The following is a 23807-nucleotide window of genomic DNA, read 5'->3' as shown; positions in this document are numbered from 1 at the left end:
TGAATCTGGATAAATTAAGCAAACATTTATTAATTAAGTGATAAGTGATTAATTAATAATCAGAGAATTACTTTTTTGGGGAGAGGTCAAAGTTATATGATGTAGAATATTTAAATAAAGATTAACCATTTAAATCTAAATCACATATAAATTAGGTGTCCCACAAGATTTACTAATTGAATTTACCAATTACGTAGTACTCGTAATTAATTTCTACACATCCAACACAAATATGATTGGAAGTAATCAAACCAAAGCAAATAAATTACCAGTGTATGAGTAGTATAAGGAGTATTATTTACAAATTAGTCGAGGGATCTGTACAATAATTACACAAATATACACAGAAATGCCAACATCAGCCTGAAATTGGATAAGATTCTACTTGTCCAAGAAAGCTAAATTATTTACAATTGACTCCACTAAATAGTCGATGAGAGAGCATTTAGGTGGTTTTCTTCATCTTCACACCTTATTACCAGAAAGGACACCACCTGAAGCAGGAAACATTTTGTTGGATACAAATACCAAAGAAAAACTTACAATACATAAATTTTTTAAAAAAAGGAATTTGATTAATCTGGAACAAACGTCAATTATATAACCGGAAACGTACCCCACATAGTTTTGGCACAAATTTTCATGCGACATTGCTTGAAGAATAAGCTTCTGGACTTGCAATTTGACGGATAATCCATGGTCAGCCTCATGAGTGTCGCCAGAAATCAAGGTACTGTGCTCGAGGGAATGTTGGATGGAGCTCGATGGTAGGGAAGAGAAATCCCTTCCGGTAAGTTTGTTGCTCATCCTTGCCATGACAACTACCGCTCTCTCATTCAGAACCTCATTAGCGTCACCCAATTGGTTTACAGCCTATAAAGCAATTTGGTTTAACATCTGGGCTTGTGAGCATGGCTAACAAGCAGGAAAGATGAAGACTATCAAAGCATACCTGGAGGAGCTCCCTCTCTCGAACGCCCCGCTGTGGTTGAAGCATCTCTCTATTGGCGACCGACTCCTCTCCGTTGACAGCAGGTTGGGTATGTGTACTTGCGAGGGTAGACATTTGAGGGACTTCATTGAAGTTGAAGAGACGCCAGTTTATCAGGGGATCGTGCACAAATGCCTGGACACAACAAATATTATATTATCTCAGAGGATAAATGGATTTAAAAAAATGCCAACTATAAGCAGATCATATAGAGATCTGTCTCAAACACAGCTATAAGTTACGTCTAGCAATAAAGTTGACAGACGGCAAGAACTTTTTTTTTACTAAAGGCACCATGAAACAGTGGGTTTTTACCTCCATCATTGCCATAACACTATCTTTGTGAGTCCGCAAAACCTGCATGACACTTTCACAAGTGGAGCGGAAGTTTCCTTCAATACCACTGACCTCCATTGCTTTAACAAGCATTCTAGTTAGCCGAAAAGGAACCTATACCAGCCAATATGTATTAATTTAGACAAATGCCAAAACTTCCTCATTTACAAAGAATAGAAAGAACAAAAACCGATGGAACAGATTCCAACCTTTTCTGGGAACTTTTCTCGGTTCATTGAAGCTTCAAAACAATCTCCAAAGTCGATGTGCAGTATCTTTCCACTGCCAACAATATCTTCTCTAAATAAACTAAGAAGATTTAACTATTGACAATCATGTATTTGTTATATATTTTTACCTGAATCGATGCAGCATTAGGTTGCTTGGATGCCGATCTCCCAAGCCAAGCAAGTAACCAACCTGGAAAAGATGGGAGTAATATTTAAAGCTTCAAAATGTGCATAAGGCTTGAGAATTGCACACAATGAAAATCCAGTAAGCTTGACTTCATAAAAATTGTTGGGCGAAAAATTATATTCCCTCCATTTCCTAAAAATAGGAACCTTTAAAATGGCATGAGTTTCAATACAAAATTGGTAAGGTAAGAGAGAGATAGAAAAAAAGTGTGTTAGTGGAAAATGGGTCCCACCTCATATAGAGAAATAAGTTTCCTAAAATGGAAAGTTTCTATTTACAGGAATCGGACAAAAATGGAAAGAAATTCTATTTTTAGTAAAGGAGGGAGTATTTTCTTGTGGACAGTAACTCTCCAACATCTTAATACTATATCACTATTACAATTAATTCCACATTTTTAGACCAAAATGAATATTTGACATTGAAATCGATCAGAAGTAATTGATTGACATTCCCAGAGAACATTGAGAGCACTTCAAACTTTATTTTCATTGAATGAGCCAGACAATATCTCACACCAAGTTTCAGGGTTGTCAGGAAAAGATGATTGAAGACTAGGAATGTGTGTATTTAACGCAAATACATACATAGTATGTGTATAGGGAGAAAATCAAGTGACAATAGGCCTTTTACATAGAAATGAAAATACATGCAAGTACACCTTAAATCCATGCATGTATAGTTCATTGTGTGTGTACACAATGGACTACACATGTAGTATTTGTAATGTCATACAATGGAACTTAAAATTATGATATATTGAAATCTTTAGAGCACAACACTCTACTTTTAATATTTCTTTTAGTTAAAAGAGACATTAGAGTAAAGCTGGCATGAAATACCACTCCGCAAGCGAGGAAAGAGGCATACCATAAGTAGGTAAAACAAATATATCAGCACATATTTTGAAACAATCCAGAAACTTATGCAGCTGATTTTGTAATAGTAGAAAATTATTGACAAAATAATTACTAGGCAGTCAACAATTTAGAAGGGGGATAAACACAGTACCATACTCATCACAGCTAAGCTTCTTGTATAGTTGGTCCTCCGTCCAACCAGACTTCTGAAGTGCGACTCTTTAGCCGAGCACCTGCCATTTCAAGAAGCAAATATAGCCATGCAGGAAAGAAACTAACTAAGTCAATCCATGAGCAGTACATACCCTCGAAAGGTCATTGCCTTCTGTATTCTGCAGTGCATAGTCAAACACCTCAACCTTTGCTATGAGAGGTAAATGGTCATAATCTGGAGCAAAAACTAAGCACAACTTATGCTCCTGGTTCAACGTGATCTACAAAACCAGAAATAATCGCCATAACCACCAGAAAATGCCACTATCATAAATAAGATATTTTTTAAGCTGCGTGAAAGGAGGAAAAGGCCAAACCTTTCTAGCATCTCTGTACTCACGAATGATTGGTGCAAGGTATCACAATTTGGCTTCCATCCTATGAGACCGCTGTTTGGGGATAGTGGAATGACTGAATATCTTTGATAGAAGAGATCCTTCTCAGCACAGCCGGTTTTCGTAGAATTGCCCAGCAGGTTATTTACCAAACCAAATAGCTGATGGAGAACGCTACAATGTTAGTTGTTGTTACATGGAAAAGGCAATGGATTTATTAGAACACCAGCGAGCTGCCAGGCCTCGAAGATGGCGGAGCAACAGTCGAGAAACGAGAATTACAGCCCAAATATCCGGGACTCACCCTCCTCATATTTCTCGCTGCTGACGCTGCATAAAACCAATTCAGTAACACACCTTTTAGATAAGCACCAAATAGGCACACTACACAGCAAGATAAAAAAAATTGAAATTCAAATCACACGATCCAGAATTTGAAGATGCAACTCAATCTAGTCATCCAGACTAAACCTAAACAAACAATCAATAATGTAAACAGCAGAAACCTATATCCATCTAACCAGCAGTATTCGTGAGCTCATCAAAAATATAATCTGGTAGTATGAAGATTGAAATAGTTACCTCGCTGGATCGCAAACATCAACATTTCTAGTTTCCGGTGAAGATTTTGCTGAAGAGAACTGAAAATGCAGCGTGCCACTCTCTCTCTCTCTCCTTATATTTATTTGGATCAATCATTTTTATAGGTTATTTGGATTAATTTATTCGATGTTGAGTTGGATTTCTTTTGCACTAGTGTTTTATGTTGATGATAATCTCTATCTATTTGGTAGAGAAGAGAAAGGAATATTTTAACGAGCTAAGCCTATCTACAATGCTGTCTCTTATCCATCCTTTAAATTACTATTCATCGACTTTGATGTACATTTTTACTCCATCTCTTAACTAAGGGACGGAACCTGCAACCCTCCATCTCTTATCCGTCCCTTAACCGTCCCTTAAATTACTATTCATTCAATCTTTTTTTATTTTTATTTCCAACCAAATTCAATTAATAAAAACACACTTCATTAAATAAAATAAAACTTACAACATAAAATTCGTAAAAAAAAACATAATTAATAATTTCCTAAAAAAAATTAAAAATACATAATTTAATAATTTCCTCCGACAAATTTTGCTCAAATGTGCTCCATTAGATCATCTTGGAGTTGGGCGTGGACGAAGAGTCACGTGTCCTTGCTCGAATAGACAACCGTTCTTGTATAGACGGATGCACTCCACTGTGGCGGACTACTTGCGGTAGAGCTCCGGGGCTTTAGGGTCGAACCAATTTCCCGCCTCGGGTCCTTCGTCTTGGACAATCATGTTGTGCAAGATTATGCACGTATACATGATGTCGACCATTCTCTCCATGAACCAGTACGAGTCGGAGCTTTGATAATGTTGAAGCGCGCTTGGAGAACCCCGAATGCCCGCTCCACATCCTTCCGAGCAGCCTCCTACTTCTGCGCAAAAAGCGTCTGCTTTGCGTTCACAGGCCTGGTGCACGTCTTCACGAAGGTTGGCCACTTGGGGTAGATGTCGTCGGCAAGATAGTACCCCATTTTATAGCGTCGGTTGTTAGCGGTGAAGTTGATGGTCGGCGCTTACCATCCAAAACTTCGGCGAAGAGGTCGGATTGGTGGAGCACGTTTATGTCGTTGTTCGAGCCGGGGACCCCGAAGTAAAGATGCCAGATCCATAGCCGGTAGTCGGCAACGGCCTCGAGTATAACGGTGGGGTGGGTGCCTTTGTGGCCGCTCGTGTACGACCCCCTCCACGCCACCGGGCAAGGCATTCTCCATTTCCAGCGCATGCAATTGACGCTGCCAAGCATCCCGGGGAATCCGTGCACTTCTTCGTGAAGGCGGAGCAGGAACTGGCAATCTGTCGTGCTTGGCTTCCGGAGAAATTCGCCGGTGAAGGCTGCCCGGGCGCCTTTGCATAATTGGATCAAGCACATTCTCCCAGTGATTTCTCCAATGTGGAGGTATTCGTCGATCACATTCGTCATTTGTCCAGTCGCAAGCTGACGGATTGCTGCAATACATTTCTGCAGCGTCATGTGGCTGGGACGGTCGACGGCGTCGAACCTTTCTTGGAAGAACTCTTCCCAGGCTGCCAATGTATTTGCGATGTGGAGAAATAGCGGTCGCCGCATGCGGAAACGGCGACGAAAGTAGGTATCTCCCCACACCGGGTTATCGCAGAAGTAGTCGCGGACTAACCTTGCGGCGGCTTCCTCCCGGTTACGATGGATGTAAGTCCGGGAGCGTCTTTGGGGCGGCGCGGCTTCCTACGCCTCCCGGCCTCGATCTTCTTCAAGTGATTCTTCCATTATTCGACGCATTTGCTCATATGGATCCATTAGATCGATTAAATTTGAGGGAAGAATAAAAGATATGATTTCAGATGAAAATTGGAGAGGAAAGAGAGATGATTTGAGAGGATTAGATGTGTGTTTGTGTGTGAAATGAGGATGAAATAAGAGTATTTATAGAGTAAAAAAAGGAAACGGGTTGAAAACGGTAATATTACCGTTTTCGAATTTTTAATTTTTTTTATTAAATTCAATTTTTTTAAAAAAAATTATTGCGTCAGCATGACGAAAACCCACTCGCGGGCCGGCAAGTGGGCGTCACGCACTGGCCCTAGAGGCGCGCCACGTCGCGGAGCGGCGTGCCGAGACGTTCTCGCGCGGCGTTCTCGGCGTGACGGGGGATCCAGCGGGATGGTGACGAGGACGGGACACTACAACGCGTCCCTCGCCCTTCTCGTCACGGAGGGACGAGACTCGTGCCACCCGCGTAAAGCGTTGCGGGTGGCCTAAATCATCCGCAATAGGGGACGGATGTCCCGGTGGGACATCCCAAAACACCTCCTGCCACGTCATAAGGACATCCCACAGCACTGCCCACGTCATAAGGACATCCCACTCCATAATAACGGACACCCCCAAGGACATCCGACGAACATTCCAATAATTAAAATTACAAATTACAAATATGCAATTTTACGGAATTAAAATTACGACTAGGAATATGGAGAAAATGCAACCATTTTATTTATAAAAAAACATACATAATTAAAGACATTGTTCAACGTGCAACCCCTTCGCGTCCACAACTCTTCAATTATATCATTCTGGAGTCGAATATGGGCTTCTTGTTGGCACATGTCGGCAAATGCACGGACCCGATCGTACATTGGCGCTGGCCACGCCGTGGCTTGGACCGGCAGCATCAACATCATCATTGGTCCAATCAGTCAGCGCTGGACCTTCATTTTCGACAATCATGTTGTGCATGATAATACATACGTACATGATATCAGTGATGCACTCAAGATACCACAGCAGTGTTGGACCCTTCACTGACGCCCATCGAGCCTGTAGCACACCAAATGCCCGCTCCACATCGTTGTCGCTGTCTCCTGTCGGCTCACAAAGTATACCTTCTTTTCTTCGATTGGACATCTGATCGTCTTCACAAATAGTAGGGTATATTTCATCCGCCAAATAGTAGCTCATATCGCGCTAGTTGCCGTTGGTGACGAAAATGACGGTCGGACCAACGTCTGCAGCTGCCGCTGCAGGTGCTTTTGTACACGATGATTTACCTCAGAATACGTATAAACCCGCAACCGTTCATTAATTTTCCGCCTTATGTTAGCAGCATCCCTATCACTACCACTCGCACCACTACCATTGCCACCTGCACCACTACCACTACCATCACCGCTAGCCATTTTGGATCTACCGATAGAAACGTAGAGAGAAAGAAGAGAAACTCTTCAATACAAGTGATGCGAATGAAACGAAGTGCAACGAGCCGTATATATAGAGTTTAAAAAAATCAGAAAAATGGGACGTCCGCCGACACGCCGCAAGAGCAGACGTCGGGACGGACGTCCGCGTCCGCCTCATTTGATGCAATAGCGGACGTCCGCCCCGACGTCCGCTATTGCGGATGCTCTAATTGCATTTCTTTTTTATGTAGTTCAGTATGCCTTCCTTCCGTCCATAATAGATGGCATAATTGGAGAATGACACGAGATTTTAGGAGATGTTGTTTTGTGTATTAGATAAAGAAAAAAATAGGAGTATATTATATTAATATGTGAGATAACTTTTTCCAATAAATGAAATGTAACGTCTTTTATGTTGCAAACTAAAAAAGAAAATGTGATATCTATTATTGGATGAGGGATTATTATTTATTATGTGCATGATTTACTCTCTCTTTTGTATTATGTGCATGATTTACTCTCTCTTTTGTATATTTTGTTTTTATTATTATAAATTTCTTGATGAGAATAATGATTGAATCTATCATGACTTTATTCTTTAATGAGTTCTTATCTCAATCACAAAAATATGTTATGTAACCTTTCTTGTTCATGCAAATCAGATTACATTCCTTATTTATGATAACTAAATCGAATTAGAAATTTATTAATTAGAATCAGATTATTTTCCTTATCTATAATCAATATAAAACAAAGAAATTTAATAATTGAAAATCAGAATTCTTTCTCATACCACAACCCTAGGCAACATATGATTTTTTTAAAAATTGTATCTATATAATTAATCACTTCCAGACATGAATTATAGGGTTTTTTACGCATGAATTATAGCGTTCCGCTATTTTGAGTTTGCGACTTCAATTCGTGACTAAGATGACAATTCAAAATTCAAAATTGCGTGGAAGGTTTGTACTCCCAAATCACAATGAGTATTTTTCTTAAGCAATTTGCATATTCAGTAATCCCAAGATATGCCAAAATATCCTTCAAAAAGGTGGTGAAAATTAGGACCACAGACACCCTAAAACTACACCATAGCACAAAAAAAGATTGTCTTTTTCCAATCATCAAGAAGAGACTGTGGGGGACCATTTAGATATATTCATATTTATGATTGTGTTCTTCCTCTGTTTCATCACAAGATCCTCCTTCAACAAATTGCTTTTTTACTTTTAGGATATTCATTTTCTGATTCCTCCATCACACAAATGCAAGAATCTAAAGCAAAAAGTTAGTATTATGCAAGAACAAGATTCCCCTAATCAATCCGAATCACGCGTTGTCCTCCTCCTCCTCCTCGTTGTCTTCAAATAGTCTTCCCTTGAACTCGTGCTGCCACACGAGCAACTGCAGCGACCTGATCACGTGCTGATCGTGGATTTGCTTCTCCTCAGCCAGCCTCCTGTACTGACTCCACTCCCTTTAGAGCAAGCTCTTCTCACTCTGCAGCCGCAGAATCATCACCATTGCCTCCTCGGCCGCAGTGGCCGAGGCTGCCCTCTCCTTCACAAGCTCTGCTTGAAGGTCATTCACTTTTTGATGCTCAATCTTCAGCAATTCCCTCAATGTTCTGATATCTGATTCAACACCTTCATCATCATCATCCCCAACATTATTCTTAGCATCAACTTCAACGTCTTCATCATCGCCATTATTCTTAGCAACATATCCATCATCAGATTCAGAATCAGATTCAATGTTACCATAAACTTCATTTATCACTGCAATTTCTCCACCAACATTACTGCAATAATTCAAATTATCAATCACATCCACCTCAATTTCATCGATTAAATTCGACGGCCCCGATTTTTCACCAACAACAGTTTTTGAGCAAACCCCTACCTTCAAAACACCTAATTCCCCACTCAAACCGCACAGAAATCGAACTAAACCGCTGCAGAAAATAGTAGTAAAATACTACTTTTAAATGACAATTTTCTGTAAAAATTTAGATGGATGAGACAAGATTAATCTGAGATAAAAATCCGGAACAAAGACTTGTTTTTTTTAACACAGTTGTTTGATAAATAAATTCAGAAACCCAGGATCTGTGTTTCATAAACCCAAATCTATCTAGAATTCCTCAAACTAATCTGCATAAAAAGAATAAAAGGAGTTCACAATCATCTGTAAAGCAGCGCAGAGACGAGAGGTTGGTCAATCAATGTTGCTCAAATTGGGCTTCTCCACGAAGCGCATAGTGAATTCCCCAACTTTTTCCACCGTGCCTCTCTTCCCGGCCCTGAGCACCAGGGTTTTTGGGTTGAGGAAGGAGAATATGCCGTTCTTCAGCAACAGTATGTCGCCGGCCTCCACCGCCTCGCACTCGTCGCCCCATAGCTGGAAGTTCACGGCGGCGGTCTCGTCGGCGACCAGGGCGAGGCAGGTTTTGCGCTGGTTCTTCATAGTCACGTGGCCTTTCTCGACGACTATGAATTTCGCGTTGATGTTGTTCTCGGCGGCTGGGACGATGCTTTTCAGCGGCTGCACCGTCGGAATCGGTTCTGGGATTTTGTAGTCCGTGTCGTTTGATCGAACACTTGGTGTGTAAGGGCATCTCCAACCCAAATTTGCAGTTGAAAACATTGCGTTTTTTTAACAGTGTGGAGTAGCACCGTAGCAAACGCAAATTATTTCTGATAAATGCAAATAAAGCCCTCTTGTTGTATTTCAATAGAGGAAGGAGAATACCTGATTTATTAGTTGAAGAAGATGAACCAGAAACATAGGGATATCAATGTAGCCCGCAACTCGTGGGTTGACCCGAATAGCCCGCGAAATTTATAGGGTTAGGGCTGGAAATTTCTAGCCCGATAAAATCAAAACCCGATTACCCCGCACCCGATTAACCCGCAACCCGTTAGGGCCAGACCCGAAAATCCGATGGGCTGGCCCGAAAACTCGATAAAATTTCTATTATTCTATTTTTTTACTCCTAATTCGACACTTCATTGATTAATTTTATAATATAGATAACAAAAAAAAACACCATTCAATTTTATATTAAATATACAAATTATATATTGAATTTTTATTAATATATTAATTGATAAATAAATTAAAATTTTCAAATTCACTAAAAAATATTTAAATTTCTAAAACATGCATTTAAATTCCACGAAATATCTCAAATATTGGTATTTGATCTTGTTTATGATTGAGTTTAAACATATATCTCAAATATATCATAATTAAATGTTTTACATTGTATAAATATAAATAATATTAATCATTATTTATTGGATTGATTACATGTTAATATTATCGGCAACAACCCGATTAACCCGCTGGGCTAGCCCGAAACCCGAGCTTTTAGGGTTAGGGGTGACTTTTATAACCCGAAAGAAATCACAACCCGATTAGCCCGCACCCGATTGACCCGCAACCCGAGTAGGGTTGGCCCGAAACCCGACGGGCTTACCCGATTGACATCCCTACAGAAACATTTAAGCAACCCCAGCCTAAAATGAATTAATTTTATGGGAGATGGAGCATACTATTAATTTTTTTTATAATACTCTCTCCGTCCCAATTAAGTTATTGATAAGTGTTGTGAGTTAATGTGTAATTTAGATAAATATATAGGTAAAATTATAAAAATACTAAGAGTAAAAGAATATGAATTTTTTTTTTGGGTTTGGATTTAGGGTGAATGATTGGTCTATAATTATCATTTGATGTGATATATACTAAAAAAAAAATGAGTTTGAATTTGATATAAATGGTTAGAGATGACCTAATTATTCCCAAACATAAGAAATATAGGACTACTCGAGGTTCATAAATGAGAATTTTAAAAAAAATATGATGAATTTATTAGAGTAAAAATTTTATAACATGGCATATAGTAATATAGTAAAAAAATTGAAATTTGAATAGGAGTACAAAAATAATGAAATGAATTAATTAAAATACACGAAATTCAGTGAGAGCAAAGGTGAATCACATCTCTTGAGTCATTTTCTATCAATAAAAAATCAATACTTTAATTTAATATTTGTTTTTTAATTATTTACTATTATATACCTATTAATATATTCTCAAACTAATGAAAAAAATAAACGAGAGTATTAATAAGTGGCGAAGGGAGTATTAATTAATTCAACACTCAACAAGTACATATACTGATATACTACATAGATATACTCTACAAGCCTAATCTACTACACAAACTTCTACCAATTCTTACTCTTGAACACAAATACAAACAAAATAAAATTCAAATCATCAACAAGGACTACAACTCCGACGAGCTCAAGCTGATACTGCAGTCGAAAAAGTGACTGACCTAAAAGTGTAAAGTCCAGTGAGAGCCATCCAACTGCGGGATCGAAGACATTCCGTCGCTATTTGGAAGATCTCGAGATTGTTCTAAAGATTCACCATCACTGCTTGGGAAATCCTTTGAAGCTACTAATGGAATAGACATCCCATCATGACTTGGGAGATCATCATGATGGAGTGGTAGAGGAACCCCTTCTCCATTTGAGAAATCCCTCAAATGCAGCCCCAGTGACACGTCGTTGCTTGTGAAGTCGATGGATGGAAATGCATGGACATCTCCACTGTTGCTCCGTGCATCATATGCAAGTAACGAAGAAGATGCCCCGCTGCTGGGGAAATCCTTCCACTGCTGAGTCACGGTTTTGATCTGAGTGTAAAACTGAAGACCGGCTTTACCTGCAGGGGGTAAGGACAATAGTTATGAACCCATTGTTTGGCAATGGATATCTGAAGCTTGATGTTTCGTGTGTTTACCATAATGGTTGATGTCGCCGGTAAACAAAGCTTTTGAACCTGTAAAAGAGAAAAGCGGCAATGGGGCTGCAACTGCCACATTTACACCAACCTGGGTTCATGAAAAATCAGTAGCAAGTCTAAAACCACAGAACATCGTCCATTTGGTAGGTAGATGAGCTAAATCAGCTGAGTAGACGAGGTTGAAATTGATTTGGGAAAAAGGGTAGTTTTTAACAGAAATGCTCAGCAAGTGTTCAGAAAGCATTGCAGAAAAATGCTTACCTGCCCACACTCGATATCAGTCTGAAATTTCCTTGCGGTGGCACATGAAGATGTAAAAATGGACGCTCCATTTCCATGTCTGCACCACGTAAATAATTAGGTTATGTCAAACAATATGAAAAACTACAGTCTTCAGAAAAGCCAAGCTCACTGAATTACTTGTTTCTGTTAACAATGCCTATTGCCTCGTCTAAACTCCCAGCCTGAACACAAAGAAGGTCCGGAAGAGAAAAAATTAGTTAACATACCAAATATTTGCAGCAATGAAGACTATTTACAAGACGGGAATATATACCAACCTGCATGCAAAGAAGAATTGGACCCAAAATTTCTTCCTGCGTATTAAGATTAAACGTTATCTGACTTATTTCCATAAAGCAATGAGCTAGGAGTCTTCTGAAGATACTTTACCTCATAGCATTCCATGTCTTCAGTGATATCAGTTAGAATTGTAGGACCAACAAAGTTTCCAAGTTCATATTTAGGAACCTATTTTTTCATCATAAAACTATGAGTAAATAGGTCAACCCATAAAACTACCTCGTATTTCAAAAAAAACAGTTTGTTGGGGATTCAACAAAAGGTAGTAGTCAACAGCTCAATAACAAAGGTTTAGTAAAAATTCGGTGACTATCCTAGCATTTTTGACACTGTTGAATGAACATAAGGTGCCTACAACTATAATATAGGCATTCATAAAACATAGAGGGGGGGGGGGGACTAACTAAAAGATTAGAAGATCTGGTAACGCACCACAACTTTTCTCCCGTCAAGAAGCAATCTAGCGCCATTATCTACAAATGTTTGTACCACCCTGGATATCCTTTCCTTGACCTGAAGATCAGAGATAACACTTTTAAAATCAATAGAGCCTCATTATTAGCAGCAATTTTAACAACCTGCTTGATTAGTCAGATGCACACTTAAAACTGTACAATCTGTAACAAAAAAGAAAAATATATATCCATCGGTGCACCTGCTTGCTGATCACTGGACCTAGGTCCACTCCTGGTTCGGTCCCTGCATCTACTTTGAGTGCCATGGCACGCTCCACCAACTTACCTTCCCTGAGGAAATTGAACCAGCACTAACTAATTAAAAGTTACTCCTGGTAACTGTTTATCTCATGCCAAAACGACAACAGGTAATGCATAACCACTATAACATTCTTCTACACACACATATATATAGATGAATAAACAAGATTCTTACTAAATCATTTGTACAATAAGTTTCCAAAAAATTATGTGGGCCCTCCTGGCCTCTTCTCCATTCCCCACCAACAGGATTCATTTTAAAATGATGAATAAAGATAGCATACCAAGACTTAGAGTCTCCAACAAAGATAACAGTGCTGATTGCTGTACACCTCTGTACAGCAGAGCCAAAGCCAGCACAAACCAAAGCATTTATAACAGTATCCATATGTACATCTGGCATGACTACTACATGACTCTTTGCACCTACATTGCTCTGAAATAACAACAAAATTTCAGCTGCAAATGAAATCAAAACTATCAAGAGAAAATTGATGCTAAAAAAGAACTAAACTTTCACCTGAACACGTTTACTGTTGGCAGATGCCCTTGCATGAACATACATCCCTGGCTGGAAACAAAAAGAAGTGTGAGGCTATAACAACATGCCGTAAGAACCTTCGACTACCAAATAGTTGCTGATGAGGTATCAGCTAGGCACAAAATAGAAACCATTACTATGTCAGAAAATGCAGAAAACAGCACTCTAGAATATTAAATTACAGTATAAACCATCAACTTTATGTATAAAATAAACAAAAGCATGGCAAACCAGGAGTACTACTATAAGATAGGAGAGACTAAGATCCAGGTGTTAAATATTGAAAGGTAAATGACAGGGACCACATATGGAATAAGTCTATATAACCATATAAAAATGATCACATGCCTACCTAGAGTAAAGAATATATATACATAGGAAAGGGTTTTGATGTGTTAAACACAAGCCTCTAAATAAAATCACTGTGAACATAATATACTTTCCACATGCACACTTTCAGTGTGAAATGAAAGAAATATGGCAAAACTGAACTCACTGCATCTGAGCCAACGTATGACACAGCCTTGATTTCATCATCATCGCATATGGCATCAATGATGTCCTACAAAATCTCAAAAAATTATTAGAAGCAAATATTCGTCAGATAACCCAATAATAGTCTATAAAATAATTCATGTTTTTCCGAACACATTGTCTAAAGCATTTTTCTAATGGAGAGCCACAATCAACATGGATAAGCAGTATGGAAGAACCCATAAAATCAAATCATCCTAAAATTTATTTATATGACAAATCGATATATCATCAAAGAGCAAGATTCCAAATACAAACAGAGAGCTCACATTGGTGCCATGTATAACATTTAGGACTCCATTAGGCAAACCAGCCTCCATCGCTAACTCGGAGAGATGCACACAAGCTCCTGAGAGTAAGGAAGGGTCAGAAAAAATGGGCATTAACTTTATAATGGTGTGTACAAAGCAGAAAAAGAACATGCAATCCATAATAAGGATCTAGGAGTAGAGGAAAACAAGTAAACATTAGCAAATGGTATATCATCAGATAAGTGTGGGAACTTTCTACATATAAATGCTAATGAAAGATAATATTAAACAATAAGAATGACTAATGATCATAAATGTGACATTCTATAAAAATACCTGGTGCTTTCTCAGAAGTTTTTAATATGAATGTATTGCCACATGTAATAGCAATCGGAAACATCTGCGGAGAATTTTCAAGCAGTGAGAATAATGAAAGTGTGAAAACTACAAGATTCAAAACAGTAAGGATTGATAAATGATAACTAAAGAAGTAGAATTTGAAAATTGAATTGGAGAATCTGCCCAATCTACACAATGCAACTCATATGGTCATCTCCAGAAACATGGTAGTCTTAGAAGGATAGAGAATTCATTAGGAACCTCATGTAAAACACTCTCAGTCTAGTATATCTAGTATTTTATATTTTTCCCAGTTTTATTATTGCCATCTGTGCTTATCTGTCTGTTGCGATTCCAATTAAGTGATGTTGATTAAAGAGACTATATAAGCTTCAATTTTTAAAAAAAGTCTTCTTTAGAAAACTATTTAATAACACTTGCCTGACAAGATTTTTGATCCTTTACATGCTAAGCTGGTTAAGTAACTGTTTTTAACCCTTAAAATTTTTTAACACGGATACCTTCTAATGATTCGCAACAGTGTCTGTAATTAGCAGGTAAACAATCTATCCTCTACTCTACGTGGGAAACTGGTTTCGACACTTTATTGAAGGAACGCCCATCCTAACAAGCTACATCTTACAGGCTAGAAGTCAACCGTATTTGACATGAAAAGCAAGGAGAATTTCAACGGTTCATATGTATAAGAAGCAAACTGTAGCTTCAGAAAGAAACAAGCAGAGAGAATTAGAAACCAACCAATAACGGAATCATGGCAGGAAAATTGAAAGAGCATATCCCAGCACAAATACCAAGGGGCTCACGGATGCTATAAGTATCAATGCCATTTGATATATTTGGGAAGAAGTCCCCCATATGCAAATTTGCCATTCCACAAGCATGTTCAACAAGCTCTGTGTAAAACATTCTATCAGACTAAATCATGCAGCTTGCTGAATCTCCACAATGAAAAATACACATTTGACCAGTAATTCTTCTTTGGTGTTGATGATATCTTTCAGATTTCAGTTAAAAATCATTGAGAAAAAAGTAGATAAAATAGAATCAGAGAAAAGCAGATCTACTCACAAAGTGTTCCTAAAAGTTATAAAGATCAGACGCAACTCTAACTTTAGTTAAAGATTATTTTGTCCCGTTATGTTTTATCCAGCAAAGAGGTAAAGTATCATATAAAGTTTATTTGCTCTATCAATGTGATACGATCCCACATCGGTTTCACACGAAAGTGTGGAATAGCATATAATAGGGAGTCAACCCTTTACCTTTGACCATGGTTTTGGGTTAAGTTAGGGCTTCCTATCTTATATGCTTATCAATTTGGTGCGGTGAACGTGGAGTGAACGTGGATCCGGATGTCCTACGGAAAGGGGCTACCCGTAGGTGTGACCAAGGGGTGCCACCGAAGAAACGTGGGCCCGAAAGGAAAAAGGGCCGTAAAGCGGATGGTGGGCCCGTGGCGTGTGCCGTCCGTGGACGTCCGGTTTAAAAGAGGGATGGATTGATACGATCCCACATCGGTTTCACACGAAAGTGTGGAATAGCATATAATAGGGAGTCAACCCTTTACCTTTGACCATGGTTTTGGGTTAAGTTAGGGCTTCCTATCTTATATGCTTATCACAATGTATGAAGTTCCAAGGAGCCTAATATTTAAATTCCAAGTACCACATGTTTTTTTTTCTTTTTTGAGGCTGCCACCAAAGGAATACATGGTTTAATAAGGCAATAATTGCAATAAAAGACGGACTCACCAATCCCTCGGGAGACATCATTAAAAGCATCCTTTAATGCCTTACCCTGCTCTGATGTTATGCAGCCGGCAAGCTTATCCTGGAAACAATTATAAGGTCTTCAATAACTTGACTCGTAAAACTGAAAGAGTAAAGAGGTAAGAGTACCAAAAATTTACAATATCACGTCGAATAAGCTCTTGAAGCTTAAACATAGTTCGTTGACGAGTAGTAACCGGGGTATTTCGCCAGGATATAAATGCTCTTTTTGCTGCAAATACTGCCGCCTTAAGTTCCTCACCCGTGGACAAAGGAACTTGTGCAACCACTTGCTGTGTGGCCTATAATTGTTTATAAACTAGTAGCATTAGAAACTTTAGAAAACAGTGATGACACATATACATTCTAGCACTCACAGGATTTAAAACATCGATAGATGATGATGACTGTGAATCAATAAATCTACCACCAATAAGATTTGGGACCCTCTGCGAGACCACAAAAAAAGAAACATTCCAAAAGTATAGATTAGATATAAACCCAGATATGAGACCACTTAGCTCTCACTAATAGAGCGACCAATAAAACCCAGTCATAGAATAGTCTTAGATATAAAAGGTTCATCGTTGTGGCCACTCATTACCGGGGGATACCGTTTCTTCCATGATGGCTCCGAAGACGTTGAGGGTTCAGAGTTTCCCTCAACTGCTGTAGGAGATTTCAGCGTCTTCAATCTCCTCACTGTTGCATAAGATATAAATAAGGCAATTTATGTTACATCTCAAGTTTATTATAAGAGGAACAAGGCTGTTTGGAAGGGCACAAAATCAACATACTTTCTACAAGAATCGGAATCATATAAGTCCTTTCAGATGTCCATGTTTTGAAATGAAAGCAAAAGCTTTCCCCATATTTGTTATATCAAGAACTCAATAAAGACAGGCTCTTCATTTTGCACCATGTCTGCAATACCCTCTCAGGTTTTACTTGATTACTGTAATGAGATTTTTAGATATTAAGAAATTGTAAAATTGCCTCTTGTCCCTGGCAGTTATCACTGGGAAAATTTATTTGATTCAACCTAATCTTCTAAAACATCTGACTGGACCATAATGTGATGCTGGGTAGGATATCTTTCATAATGTCCTCCTCGCAGGCCAGGATGATATACATCCTTTGGTTGTTAATCTCCATCTAATATGCTTCATTAACAAATTAACAGTGTCTTCTTCCGTTTTATGTTCCTATTCTTAAATGTGATTCTTTAATCATAGAAAGAGCAGGAAAAGATATACCACTAGATTATTAGTTGCAAGTGAGTAAAATATGATGGGTTCGCGTGAGGCGGTAATCATATTTATGATATCGCATCATCATGGATTATCGGATTTAATAGTGAAGGACGACTATGGCCACAGTTACACAAAAATAATGAACTTAAAATGTATCTGTAGTTTAGGAGATGATTTAAAGGAAACATAGACCTGTAAGATTTCCTTGCCGAAGCTTGGCTTTCACATTATAAACATGCTTTGGTGTAGATAAAAGCTCGGGATTTGTTTGTCTAAGTCTTTTAAGTATCTGGCGAGGTTTTAGACCTGCATCTGTCATTTCCTTGATTAGCATGACTTCTTTCTCGTTGAAGCGCCGCGCAGATGGATGTTCTGATATGTCCTTCATTGGTTCATGATTATGTGAACCATTCTTAACCGTGAGTACCCACAAGCCATCCTCCTTCTTACCCAGTAGCTCGAATGGGCAGTTTGTCAGTCGCGAACCAGATTTCCTTTTGCGCAGAGGTTCACCAGTGGCCTCATCAATAGTTTTGCGCCTATCTCGATAAACACCTCCTCTGTCACAACCAAGGACTACAACTCTGTCCTTCTTAGACTGCTTAATGGTGACAACATATCCCTGAGAGACGGCGAACTCCCCAACATGTTCAATAAGTTCTTCTCTATCAATGAAACTCCCAGGTGGAGGTGGGAGCATCTGTGGAGTTTCATCAAACTCCATGTAACTGGTCGGGGAAGATCCTGAAGAGGACAAACTATATCTGCTGAAGTCAGAATAAGCTCTCAAAACCATGGCGACTAAAAAAGTATATCAATTCATATAAACCCGGAGCCACTTTAACATCTGCGCAAAATGACTATAATAATAGCTACACTATTAATGGATAGAGATTATTGGTACACCACATATATGCTAAGTAAGAATAAAAGAATGGAAGATGCGGCTGACATTGCTAACTACAGTCCTTTTTTTCGAAAGTAACTAAAAATCTATCTAGAGGCTCCCTCAAATTACATAGTTTCCATAGTTATATAAATCAACGATTATTTGATATCCCACTGTACATACACTATTGTTTTCAATTCTTTTTCGTTTCTCAGTCTAACCACCTGCATTTCAAGCATCGGTAAGAGGTGAGTGGACCTATTCAGTAATCTTTCGCGTAAAAAATATTGATCCATAGGATCACAGCACCAGCTGATCAGGCAGGAAAGCTCTTCAAACCATAAGAAACGACACGGTTTCAATATAGATTCAGTAATTCACAATGTCAACTTCACGATACCTACCTACATTTTACAAATGCAAGGAAACAGAACAAAATCTAACACTACACATCACATACACATATATAACACGGTAAAGTAACAGCAATGCACCCACATTGATCCTAAAATCATACAACGAGATAATGCAAATCACATTGCAGCTGAGAAACGCAAGAAGAACTCAAATTCGTTAACATAATCAATGAATTCAAGCATTTCTCGCAACTAGTTCAAATAATGCTAAAAATCAGAATCAAAAGGTTACTGATCTAGTGCGATTCATAATATCGGAATTAGAAGTGAGAAAACACTGAGGACTCTACTTTACCGGCGACGGAGTTTGACGAAGATGAAACCGGCGGTGGGGAGTACTGATTTTCCGGAGTCGGAAGTGAATCGGCAGTTTTCTGTTTACTTTATTTATTTTGTCTTTTATTTTTTAGTTTTAAATTTTGTGAATTTTTTTATTGAGAAGAGAGTGGAAGCATGGATGGGGAACTGGAGATAGCTATAACCCTAGTTATGAATTAAAACAGATATTTCCGCGGCAGGGGCATTTTTGTTCAAACAAATTTTGATTGGTCCAAATGAATTTATTATTCTTTAAAAAAAATCACTCTATCTAGAAAGTGATATTGTTGGTGCTTTTAACCAAACAATGCCATTTCCTTATGAGCATATGACACCGTTTAATTCATACTCCATAACTTATTGAGAGTAATATCCACATATGATTTCACGACCTCCATATTACAATTTCAGCAAATTTATTTGCTGTGAGATAGTTACGGAAAAAAAATGAACCTAATAGTTTTTCTTAGCAACTTTCAAAAGTTGTGCAATTGAATTTGACTAAACTTTATATTTTTCTAACGATTTTCTCGATTAACCCATCAAATATTGGCATGCCTGGCGTACATGAGCTTTATAGGTTGAAATAAAATCATTTATCTTTTTTTTATTTATGTGTCTTTTTTATTTATGTGTTTATCTAAGTTCATACTCCGTCCAACTAGTGGCTACTAACTTAATTGTCCAATAAATTTTCAATTAATTATGGCAGTAAAAAAATCATTCCGTACTAAATGGAAAATTCGAATTTTGAAGAAAAAGAAATCCGACCAAATCCGAAAATTCAAAAAGTCCAAATTGAATTCGATTCGGTTTGATTGTTCGGCCCAACTCCACAGAGGCCCACGATATAAGCCCATCTCTGGCTAGTCGATTTCCTCAACCTAATTTGTGAGAGAGTCCTGATAGTGAAAATTCTTCAATTGGGATTTCTACTAGGGCACGATTTTGAAGAATTTGATGTTTCCCTTTCACTAGCTGCACTAAACCTGCGTTTCACCATTTAGAGGAAAGTGTTTGTGGAGCTGACAATGAACAGTAACGACAAGAAGAAGAAGATGAAGAAAAGGAAAGCTTCAACCGATGTCAGAGTTGTTGCTGAGACGGTTGAAACTCGCCAGGTGAAAGGTAATCTTAATGCTTCAGTTGATCATTCTTGTGAGGGGACAGGATTCACTGACTACTGAGACATGGCGGTATTGGCAGATGCAACACCTAAAAAAAGTGGAGGAAAGAGAAAGAGTGATAGAAAACGAAACAGGAGCGGGACAGCTAGAAGAGATGCTGAGAGCATTGTTCCTAGCGTTACTACCGAAATTGAAGATGCAGTTTCTAATAGAGAACCGAGTGAGGCGAAATTGGTGAAACAGAGGAAAAAGAAAAGGAAGAGTGTTGAGAGTATCAGCCACATTGATGATTCCAACGGCCAAAATGATGACTCGGAAGAATGCAACGGTGAGTAAAATGATAAAAATCTCAATGTTTGAAGCGTAACTTACTGTGTATCTCAACTTTAGGTATTGGCGATGCTTTATTCTATCTGTGAGCTATGTTCTAGGCTTCTAGCTTATGTTTCTGATCCATAGCCTTGTTGAAAAGGACCTAAATCATTATATAGTTAGGTGGTGTTCGGTTTCCTAGATAAAATAATACTACTACTAGTCTAGGATTGAGTTGTGAGATTATTTTAGTCGTAGGGGGTTAGCTCCCATGATTATCCATCTGGGATTCAGTTGTGTGATTAAATCTCATTAACCAAACACACTATATATTTAATCCTGGGATACAATTTTGCAAACCGAACACCCCCTTAATGGATGAAAACTGGTGTTTGTCTTGTTGGTGTGTGATAATGTGTGAAAATTGAATTGGTAAAAATTCCATTAGTTTGTGGAGTCATTTAGATAGTGTTGGGATTCTGGGTGATATGACTTCTTAACAGCTATTGGATGGCAGATTCTATACCCGAAGAACAATTTTCAGTTTCTGGAGGAATTAACAAGAGTGATGCCGTAAGGAATGGCAAGAAAGGTAAAAAGTTTATGATTTGCTGTGAATTTTGTTTATCTTTGCTTTCTATCATGTTTGAATTGTACCCTTTTGTTGATAGGTAAGTCAAAAAATACTGAAAGAAAGAAAAAGAAAAGGCAGCTTGTGTCAAATCATGAACCCTCGGATAGTTTGCTGGAAACAAGAGAAGAAATTGCAGAAGATGAAGTTTATCAGATGTCTTCAGGGGATGAAGATTACTCTAGAGGAATGAAAAGTATGATTCTTGTTGTTTGTTTGTGTAGAACTTCTAGTAGTGATGCTATTTCCTTTTTCCTCATCGTACACATGATATCAGATGCTTTAGGGTTTAGGGCTCATTAGAATGATAGAATCTCATTTTTATGGTTATGCCATCATATGCTTGTATGATTAGCAAAATGAGGCCTATTCAATGTAAATATACACATGATATCAAATACCTTCACACATTGAAACTTGAAATATGTTGGTTGATTTAGCCTGTTCAAATAATATAGTTGTCTTTGTGTGAATTAGTTTTTGATAAAATAACACACCAACTCAACGGTTGGGTGAACAAAAATGTCACGTAGAACTCTCTCCGGCCCTCCCTCCCTCCCTTACACCTGGTTTGCCCCTACGACAATGCGTATTCCACTTCTAGCCTAAGTGGGATAATTTTTTTTCATAAATGTTTCATTTTTTTAACATGACTAAAGGCTCTCTGTTTGTTCAGAATGGATTACACACTATCATCAGAGTAGACCTGGGCTGAATGTTCTGCAACAGAGGATTGATGACTTCATAATGGCTCACGAGGCAAGAGAGGAGCAGGTAACAGTTTTACTCTGCAACATACCATACTATCTCTCAATTACAACATTTGATGAAAGGTAGCACATTGATAATATTGCTGATATGATGTGTGCTCAAATCTTCGGCTAAAGAAGAAATAGTTGTTGTATGGCTGATTCTTTGGCCTGAATCTTAGTATATACTGCTCTTTCTCATGAATTTGTATTTCAGCCTTTACGATCTGCTTTCTTCTGCATCAAACTTCTGTTGACGTGTTTGATTCATGCAGGCTAAAGCAGAGAAGTTGGCCCAAGCAGCAGAAGGTGGATGGACTGTTGTTGTGCATCAGAAAGGTCGTAAGAAGACGACTGAAGCTGATAGTGGAATCGCCGTTGGTTCTGTGGCCCAAGCTGCTGTCCTAGACAAGATGGGAAAGAAGAAAAAGAAGGAAGTTGGCCTAGATTTCTACCAGTTCAACAGAAGGGAAGCACACAGAAACGGTAGGTTCTTCTGGTCCAATTTTTCATAGGTTAATGCATTCTATGTTAAATAGCCCCTGCATTTCATTTGTTCTATAAAGAGGCTGGTGGAAGGATTATGTTAATGGTAGTGCAATTTCTCAAGATTCCAAAAGAAACTGAGCAGAAATGATCTTTTGGCCGACGTTGCAATCATAGTGTTTAGTAATAATCTACTCTGAAAATTACGTGATGGGCTACTCACTTTCTCGTACTGAAATGTGTCCGGTTTGAATGCAGAGATCATGATGCTGCAAAGCAAATTCGAGCAGGATAAAAAGCGGATACAACAGATGCGAGCTGCGAGGAAATTCCGCCCCTATTAACTGCTTACCCCTCGAGTTTCAGAGATTATGTTTGGATTTTAATTTTTCGCTCATGCTTGTAGATTCAAGGTTGAGTTGAGTTGAGTTCTATGAATGGAGTTAGAGATTTATAGGTTCACTCTGGAAAGCATTGTTGTAGCTGCTTTACATGTACCAATTGGATGTGAAAATGTACTGATTTTATCTGCGCAGGAACATCCACTTTGGATTTTAAAAAGAGTTTGAAAACATATTTCTTCCGATTCAGATAGAGAAAAGCACTGGAGCACTGTATCATGCACCTAAAATTATATACATGTATCATCTAAACTCACAATGTAACAGTTTAATTGTAATTATAATTAAAATATAGCAAATATTATCCTTCTTCGTATCTGATCTTTTACTCATAGGGTTCGAACAGTAAGCTTCTGAGCTGTTTGTTCACCAATGAGTGTTGCATTCCGAATCCATCCGATTCCTTCTGGTATATAAGCTGAGCCATTCTAGCAAGATTAGCACAAACTTCTACAAAACATGTTGAAAATGGAGAATCCATCATTTCCTTATTCATCATCTTCCATGTCTGCTCTATGAGTGATCGAACATGCTTTCGCGCCTCTTGTTCCGAAGCATTGTTCTCGTTCATATAACACTGGACTGATTTTGGCACGTCGCCCCTCTCCACCTCATCCTAGGGTTAATGTAAAGTGCATCACAATTACTTTATAAGTCCAATATTGTTATTCCGTGCAATAGTTTTGACATACCAGTGATGATCCCATATCATCAGCGAGTCTTAAAATCGTACATGATGCACGAAC

General features: G+C 38.4%; 3 protein-coding genes and 1 pseudogene across 3 annotated transcripts; 1 reads left to right on the top strand and 3 right to left on the bottom strand.

The window, feature by feature from the left end:
- Positions 1–236: 236 nt before the first annotated feature.
- LOC121754834 lies at positions 237–6902 on the bottom strand (annotated as a pseudogene).
- Positions 6903–8899: 1997 nt separating this feature from the next.
- Positions 8900–9695, bottom strand: LOC121754026 (SOSS complex subunit B homolog). The gene has a single exon (XM_042149353.1). It carries the CDS (start codon positions 9549–9551, stop codon positions 9123–9125), a length of 429 nt encoding a protein of 142 aa, XP_042005287.1. The 5' UTR covers positions 9552–9695; the 3' UTR covers positions 8900–9122.
- A 1344-nt stretch (positions 9696–11039) lies between these two features.
- Positions 11040–19531, bottom strand: LOC121753994 (methylmalonate-semialdehyde dehydrogenase [acylating], mitochondrial-like). Its single transcript, XM_042149319.1, has 20 exons — positions 19333–19531; positions 17925–18490; positions 17084–17181; positions 16857–16928; positions 16620–16781; positions 16462–16540; positions 15449–15603; positions 14687–14750; positions 14369–14448; positions 14062–14127; positions 13545–13595; positions 13309–13460; positions 12964–13054; positions 12741–12821; positions 12399–12476; positions 12287–12322; positions 12147–12190; positions 11988–12066; positions 11724–11814; positions 11040–11645 (listed from the first exon to the last, which is right to left on the bottom strand). Exons 2-20 carry the CDS (start codon positions 18454–18456, stop codon positions 11254–11256), a joined length of 2403 nt encoding a protein of 800 aa, XP_042005253.1. The 5' UTR covers positions 18457–18490; positions 19333–19531; the 3' UTR covers positions 11040–11253.
- A 724-nt stretch (positions 19532–20255) lies between these two features.
- LOC121753561 lies at positions 20256–23377 on the top strand. The gene is made up of 7 exons (XM_042148771.1): positions 20256–20483; positions 20562–20810; positions 21312–21386; positions 21466–21621; positions 22102–22199; positions 22450–22660; positions 22919–23377. Exons 1-7 carry the CDS (start codon positions 20387–20389, stop codon positions 23002–23004), a joined length of 972 nt encoding a protein of 323 aa, XP_042004705.1. The 5' UTR covers positions 20256–20386; the 3' UTR covers positions 23005–23377.
- Positions 23378–23807: the final 430 nt, after the last annotated feature.

This window comes from Salvia splendens, chromosome 11 (assembly GCF_004379255.2).
Source record: "Salvia splendens isolate huo1 chromosome 11, SspV2, whole genome shotgun sequence".
Lineage (NCBI taxonomy): Eukaryota > Viridiplantae > Streptophyta > Magnoliopsida > Lamiales > Lamiaceae > Salvia > Salvia splendens.
This window is presented reverse-complemented; position numbering and strand designations above follow the sequence as displayed.

Coding starts and splice junctions, on each gene's coding strand:
- LOC121754026 (XM_042149353.1), bottom strand. CDS start 9,551: ATGTTTTCAACTGCAAATTTGGGTTGGAGATGCCCTTACACACCAAGT.
- LOC121753561 (XM_042148771.1), top strand. CDS start 20,387: ATGAACAGTAACGACAAGAAGAAGAAGATGAAGAAAAGGAAAGCTTCA. Junction 20,811..21,311: donor TGACTCGGAAGAATGCAACG/GTGAGTAAAATG, acceptor ATTGGATGGCAG/ATTCTATACCCGAAGAACAA. Junction 21,387..21,465: donor CGTAAGGAATGGCAAGAAAG/GTAAAAAGTTTA, acceptor TTTTGTTGATAG/GTAAGTCAAAAAATACTGAA.
- LOC121753994 (XM_042149319.1), bottom strand. CDS start 18,456: ATGGAGTTTGATGAAACTCCACAGATGCTCCCACCTCCACCTGGGAGT. Junction 17,182..17,924: donor TCGGCAAGGAAATCTTACAG/GTCTATGTTTCC, acceptor CTTATGCAACAG/TGAGGAGATTGAAGACGCTG. Junction 13,461..13,544: donor CCAACAGTAAACGTGTTCAG/GTGAAAGTTTAG, acceptor TTGTTATTTCAG/AGCAATGTAGGTGCAAAGAG.